Source organism: Mus caroli, unplaced genomic scaffold (genome assembly GCF_978045245.1).
Source record: "Mus caroli unplaced genomic scaffold, Mus_caroli_1 scaffold_3, whole genome shotgun sequence".
Classification (NCBI taxonomy): domain Eukaryota; kingdom Metazoa; phylum Chordata; class Mammalia; order Rodentia; family Muridae; genus Mus; species Mus caroli.
In genome coordinates, this window is record NW_028227258.1 from 136,748,302 (window position 1) to 136,756,158 (window position 7,857).

Here is a 7,857-nt window from a genome sequence, read left to right on the forward strand (position 1 = left end):
GTTCGAGGACAACTTTGGTGGAGTGTATTCTTTCCTCCTACTCTGACATTGAGTCTAGGGATTGAATTCATACTGACAGGCTTGGCCAGCAAACACATCTACTGCTGAGCCTTTTTCTGAAGCAAAAATAATTAAAAGCATTTTGAGTAAATGCTAGTTCTTCTCTAAATGAACAGGGATCCAGAATATGAAACTAACCAGCTTCATATTATCACTGACATGATTTCCTTTAACATAAATTTCTAAGTAGAGGTAAGTTAATGTTAAAACATAATTCAATATTTTCTTACCTTAACTCTTTTTTTGTTTTGTTTTGTTTTATAGAGACAGGGTTTCTCTGTGTAGCCCTGGCTGTCCTGGAACTCACTCTGTAGACCAGGCTGGCCTTGAACTCAGAAATTCACCTGCCTCTGCCTCCCAAGTGCTGGGATTAAAATTATGTGCCACCACTGTCCGGCACCTTAACTCTCAAATTAGACATTAACATAATATTTTGACTAAGAAAAAGAATAAATAGAATATATGTTTCCTCACAGATTCTTTCTTGTCTTCCCACCCTTTTTCATAGTGACCCAAATCAACCAGTTCCTCAAGACACAAAATTCATTCATACCAAACCCAACCGCTTTGAAGAAGTAGCATGGACCAGATATTCCCAGAAAGACCAACTTTATCTCCATATTGGATTAAAACCGAGAGTTAAAGAGCATTACAGAGCCAATAAGGTAAATCTCTGGCTGGAGCTGGTACCTCATCTGCATAATCTCAATGACATTTCTCAGTATACCTCGACAACAACTAAAGTGCCATCCACGGACATCACTCTCAGACCTACAAGGAAGAATTCCACACCAGTCACATCAGCCTTTCCCACTGCCAAACAGGATGATCCCAAGCAACAACCAAGTCCCTTCTCGGTAGATCAGAGGGACTACTCCACAGAGCTAAGTGTCACTATTGCAGTGGGAGCCTCTCTGTTGTTCCTCAACATCTTGGCTTTTGCAGCCCTGTACTACAAGAAGGATAAGAGGAGACATGATGTCCACCGGAGGTGCAGCCCTCAGCGCACGACCACCAACGACCTAACCCATGCTCCAGAAGAGGAAATTATGTCTCTCCAAATGAAGCACACTGACTTGGATCACGAGTGTGAGTCCATCCATCCACATGAGGTGGTTCTTCGGACCGCCTGTCCCCCAGATTATACTCTAGCTATGAGGAGGTCACCTGATGATGTTCCGCTAATGACACCTAACACCATCACAATGATTCCCAACACTATACCAGGGATTCAGCCCTTACATACATTCAACACATTTACTGGAGGACAGAATAATACACTGCCCCATCCCCACCCACACCCCCATTCACATTCAACAACCAGGGTATAGCCAGATGAGAGAGACAAACTGATTTTTTTTTTTCTGATGGAGTGCAGTAAAAGATTATTGGAAGATTCCTTGGCTTTCAACTCGGAAGACTCTCACTATTTAAATAAGGAGGAATATTATGTGAATATACATATCAAGAACTTTGGGGGTTTTGAAAAATGAATTGTATATAGATATACACACAAATCAACTTTAAAAAAAAAGCAAATTACAATTGCGTGAAGCAATTGTTCTGAATGATACTTTTTCATTCACTTTCAAGAATTAATTTGTTGAAGATTTAAGTTACTTAACGGAGTTAGGCATGTGGAACACCAAACAGGAAAGTACTGTGTCTGAATACTTTAAAAACAAAAAAAACAAAAACAAAAATAAAATCAACTATGAATATGCACAAGGGACACACCAATGGAATGTCAGATAATTTCGCCAGTTTTCATTTGGAGCCCTTTAATTGTGTAGACCATATTTGCTTAAGTACACAGGACACCTATGCTGTTAATGGCATAGCAGAAGTTCATGCTGAAAATTGCCAGTAAAACAAAGAAGTTGCCATAAGACTGGCAGGTACAACATTATCACATAAGTGCTGTCAGTACTAAGTCGTGGGGATCAAGGAGACTGGATATTTTTAGCACGATGTGCATGATAATTTATATGCTTGGTGGCTGTGCTGCTGATTAAGCCGTAATTAAAATTCTTCTCATCCCATTGGAGTTTTTAATAGGAGCTTCCTCCATCAATTGGCAGAAACTAAAGAAGATATTATAAGGGGCAAAAGTAATTACTATAAAATAATTTGCAGTAGTTTCGATAATAGAGGGAATAGTTATTAAAGTCTTGGGAGAAACTAGAGGTATAGTGGTGAATACTCACTGATATGAATCCCAGAAAAAAATTCTATGAGTTTAATATTCTTTTCATTCCCTTATATGTAATTTATAGAAATACAACTCTAATTGAACATGTGTTAGCTGCAGAGCTATAATTTGCTGTGGGTTTGTTACTCTGAAGTTTGCTCCTTTCGTTAACAGTCTTGCAAGGTGTAAGGATGCCCCAACAGTACCATTCTGATTACAGTTCTCAGTCGATTGATTTACTCATGTTGCATGACAAAATGTTTACTACTAAGAATTCAATAGAAAGCATAGTCCCTCTTCACATTGCATCTTTCTCGCTGAGGGTCACTTGAATTTACTCATGAGATCTCAGTAGAGGAACAATGTAGGTGCAGAACCTAGGAGAGTCAACAGCTGGAGGGTTTGTCTTTCACATATGTGCAATTTCAAATGAATTCTCTAAGACCACAGGAATCTCTGAATCCCCTGTTGTTTACCAGTAATATCAGTATATCACAGACCTTTCCAAATGTTTGTATATGTAATCAGATGTACATTTATATTAAAAAAAACAATGAGATGGACTTCAAGAGCACATCCTGATCAATGGTTTCTCTCTTATCTGTACTATATTTCTATTAGACTAAAGTTATGTGATTTTTTTTTACCTTTTTTCAGATGACTAGCAATTTTGATAGTTTGTAAGATAATGCAAAGGACTTTCTCTGACTAACTGCTGTAACAGACACCTTTCTTTCCAGCTACCCTTTTTCAAGAATCGAAAGCTTATTATACAAAAGCAAACACTTGTATACTACTCGGTGGGAAGGATGCTGTGTATCTCGACCACATCCGTGGTCCTTGGGTGAAATAAAGATAATATGGAGAATGGCGATTAGTCAAATGCTAAGAGACATGATCTTTGCTCATTAAAGAGCTAAAACGTTTATTGCTGTTTTGTCTTTTATTTTATTTTTACAAAAAAAGAAAAAAAAGAAAGAAAGAAAAGAAAAGAAAGAAATCTAAAACAAAAGAAACAAGATTGTCTTGGAGTCATTTTCTTTTCCTTTTTTTTTAGAACAGCTGGATTTTGGAAGACATATAGGCAACTGCAGAGCTCTGCATGGAGAGAGACTCTGGGAACTTTAGTACTACCTTAGAACCAGGAGCTCATAGAAAATGTTACCTTGGTAATTTTAAATACTCCTTCCCCTAGACCTCTTACAAACATGGTGACCATGGTTTTCACTAAAATACACAAGTTCTGATGTTGCTCACCAGGGAAAAAGTCTATTGGAAATGTGGAAATGAAGGGACATTACCTCATGAAGTCAGGTATCTGCTTATAATATAGGAGTGGTTAGCCTATCATATATTTAAAAAAAAATCTTCAAGAGAATTGGAAAGTGCTAAAAGAGATATTGAGCTAGCATTAAAAAATTAAAAATCTACCATGAGAAGCTTATTTGATTATACCTTCTACTCCAAAGTACTAAACATCAATAAGTTTAAGTATTGTTCCACTTAAAAATACAATTCTTTGTCATAAGCAAAGTCTTCAAAATCCCAAGTAGTCTACTCACCACTGCTGAGGGACATGCTCATACATGTCATGTTCATGCTCATGTTGCCACTGACAGTGAACAAAAAGAACTATGTAGCCTCTGAAGGACTGTTTAATGCCAAACTGTCTTTTACTACATTAAGAAAACAATAAAACTAGAAATAAAGGCGACAGCAAAATGTACTGTGAATGACTGCTTTCATGCACAGCAATTACTTTACTGGGAAAAATCATTCTATTAGGTTATAGTGATTGCTCTGTTTCTATCTTACTATAAAAACATGCTACACCTCACTAACATCTCATTAACATCTACTAACACCTAATATGAAGCACAATTCATGCTTCATATTAATTTAGGAAGACATTTAAGAAAATAATTCATAACCTGATTGTTTACTGAAAGAAAAGGAAACAAACAGTCAGATTTTAGGGCTGCCCTCTTGGGGTGTGGCAAAGGTATTGTGAGTCACTGTGAGTAGCTAGTCTAGTTTGTATTACCAAACTCGTTTCCTGAACATAAAATTGTGTCTTGTACAACCAGAACTAACAACTGTTTGCAAACTGAAATATAATTTTTAAATGAAAGCAAAAATTTGGCATTTTGATTCGGTTCTATCTAATGTGTTTGGATTGTGTTTATCTAGAAGATAATATCCTGTTAGGGGAAAAGCTAATACTAAATTTAATAAATATTGTAGCATTATTCATTAATTCAGTATGTTGTGGTTGGAATTAAATAGCAACAAACAAAGATGAGATTCTTAGAATTCATACTGACATCAAGCCAAGATAAGTTTTTGCTGCTTTGATTTTATATAATTTTGCCAACATTTATCAAAGACTTACTGATGTTTTCCTATAAACTTAGGGATGTTCAAATGGCAGATTTAATGGTTTTAAATGTTATTGATATGTTGAGTGTGGATCAAATTTAGTTTACTATAGATATTTAATAAATTTGATCACTAACTTTTATGAAATATTGAATATAATTTTTTGACCATCACAAGTTCCCAATTTGGAGATATTTTTCAGCTCAGAGTGGAAATTATTTCATTCATTTTCAATCTAAGAACATAATTTAATGCACACTTTTGGACACATATTAAAAGAATACAATGTATACATTTTTAAAAATTCCCATGTAAAAATCCCATATAAAAATACATATGATACTAAGTAGGCAAAATGCAGTGTAGAGCAGTCATTCTGTTACAGAAGTAGAATGTCAGCACTCAATTTTTATATCCATATTTATAACATCAGTGATTTTGCCTGTTGGTACAGTTGTACTGGATGCATACGAACATCCAGAAAGGATACAGAGAGTTGGGCAGATGGTGCTGGCTTTACAGGCATCAGAGTTTCAGAATCAATGGCATCTTTTCTTTGGCACGTCTCCTTTGAGTATTTTCACAAGAACAAATAATGAATGGAATCCCTAGGAAGTTGACAATAGCTATGGCAGTTGTCTTGTAATTTTGCTTACTTCTCAGTGATTGGTTCAAGCTTTTGGCCTTTTATTTCAAGTGATTAGTTGTTATAGACTATCACTTTTTAATGTGAGTGAATATTTGATAATTTGGATATGCTTGCTCCAAAACAAATCTAATTAATGGGCACTTCCTGCTGAGATTTGTTATCATTCACTTAATTATCTTGCCAAGCTTACTGTTGGAGCAGTTGTCATTATCTTTTAGTCAATATAGTAATGGAATGTCTCCAATAGCCTTCTACTTCTCCTTTGCTTGACATGTCAACAACACAAACTTAAGCTTTTCATCAAAATTCTAAGCTCCCTACTCATGTGATAGATTGGGCTTCCTTGATTTATTCCTATAAATCATCCTATAAATTATGAATTGGTTTTATTCTAGCACTTAGTTGTATTTTTATTTAGGCCAGAAATCAATTCAATTTGTTTAGCACTACAGAAAATACAAACTGGAAAATCTACCTGTGGTGCTTAAGTGCCTTGTCCTTTTGTTATTTTGTTTAGAAAGCTTCATTTGATTTAAAATTTATAACTCCTGATAATGCCACTTAAAAGATAAAACAGAATGGATAAGGTATTAATTGCCAATAAGGGAAGTCTATTGGGAAGGTCTGGGTTTAATTTGAGTTTGTATTATATCAAAAAAACTTCCAATATTCCTCTGAAAAGAATGAAGTAATTTTTTTGGAATAAATGGTAATTAGTTTGGCATCTGATTTTAATGGTGCTAAAGAATGTAACTTTACAATTCTAAGAGAGTTTAATTTTTTTCAGAACCAAAGGTGGTGGTATATACCTTTCATTTCAGTACTTCAGATGCAAAGGAAGACATATGTTTATGAGTTCAAGGCCAACTTATGTGTATATAGCCAGCTAGTGCTACAGAGTATACCTTTTCTCCGATAACAATATTTCAACTGGGTAAAATTATTTTAGAAGGAGGCAATTATTATAAATGAACACACACTTGACACATATCTAATTTTTATCTAGTCATCAATTACATCCTGTATGGTATGCATACTCTGTATACAATGTGTGTTATAGAATTCATAGGATGGTCCTTTTAGATGTCTACTTTTATATCCCCTAAATATGTACAAATGAGGCAGAAGTTATTCCTCTGAAAAGCAGCAAGCCCAAGCTCTTGCTTTCTAATTTAAATCAATAACTATTGATGACTTAAGAAAATTTGTAAGTTGCCAAGTACAAAAACTCAGCAGCTGAAATTCAAACAAAGAAACCGTCTCTAAATAGCATTTCCTGCTCTGATGTGGTATAATTTAAAAAAAAATAGTGTTTTTTATCATTCTTTCCCTAAAGTCATATTGGTCAGCCACTCACTGCAAATGTGCCATACTTTCATCAGGTTGAGTCTGTTCCACCTGTGTTTGGACACACACATCTCTCATTCAAAATGGCTTTGTTATTGTGAATAAATACCTTCATGGTTACGAAGATGTATTGACTATTTTAAAGATCAGGAAATCTTCTCTCTGTTTGGCACACACTTTGTAAAATGAATGTTTTTTTTTTTTTCTTTTTCAACAACATCATTCTGTTATCCCCAGATGCAGGGAACATTTTGACTTCTTCTAAGTCAGGATGTTTGTGGTCTACTTAGTACTTGGTGATTTCAAAGAAACAGATTGAATAGTTGAGTTTGAGTTCTTGGAGTTAGCCTGATAAGAAAAGAGACAAGCAAAGACAAAGAGATCCTAGAAAAACCAGGACATAAGAAAAAAGAAGAAAAGTCTTTACATTTTAAATGAGTGACTCTTCCAAATAATGTGTTGTGGTTTGTGAAAAGGAAAGCATGAATCATAACTCTATTGAGTTTAAGACTAAAGAAGACCTTACATAGAGTGAATAGGTTAAAGCTTTTGAAGGACATAATAAATTTTCTACTAAACATATATTTTTAAAATTTTATGTGCATGGGTGATTTGCCTTCATGTATATCTATGTGAGGGTGTCAGATTCACTGGAACTAGTGTTACAAACAATTGTGAGCTACCATATGGGTACTGGGATTTGAACCCAGGTCCTCTGAAGGAGCAGATAGTGCTCTTAAGCACTGAGTCATCTCTCCAGCACCTAAAAGCATAATCCTTGATACATGTCCCCAAATGTTTGGAGAAACAAGCAAAAATAAAGATAAAAAATATTTGTAATTTTTTATTATCTACTCAGATTGGACCTTGGGACTGGAGATGCATGAGACATTTGTATTTCATCCATATAAACAAAGACAAGGGTAAAATTCCCAAGCTAGAATTAACAGAATCCCACCAAGGTGAGGCTTGACTTTCAATATTTCCAAATTGTCATCTAAAAACACTGACGTTGTCTGGAGGTTTCTATGGATATGTAATATACATCTAAGAGTGTTACTTTCTAAAATGGTTATAGGAATTGATGTGTTGGATATGATTATATTTTATCTACATTTTTATATTTTCTTATACTTAACAAAATGTTTTTTTTTCCTCTGAGTGTCATAAAGTTCTAAATACATTGCATAAATTTTCATGTAGAAGAAGCATATTCCAGTGAAATGGTGTT

The 7,857-nt window shown here is 34.8% G+C and overlaps 1 protein-coding gene across 10 annotated transcripts in view; it reads left to right on the plus strand.

Moving 5' to 3' along the window:
- Positions 1 to 7,650, plus strand: part of Nlgn1 (neuroligin 1) — an 891,542-nt gene extending 883,892 nt beyond the window's left edge. For all 10 annotated transcript variants that reach the window (XM_085835997.1, XM_029475306.2, XM_021157773.3 and 7 more), the window contains one exon: positions 569 to 7,650. In XM_085835997.1, the coding sequence (XP_085692123.1) occupies positions 569 to 1,391 (823 nt within the window). In that variant the 3' untranslated portion in view covers positions 1,392 to 7,650. The remainder of the gene's footprint in view (positions 1 to 568) is intronic.
- The last annotated feature ends 207 nt before the right edge of the window (positions 7,651 to 7,857 follow it).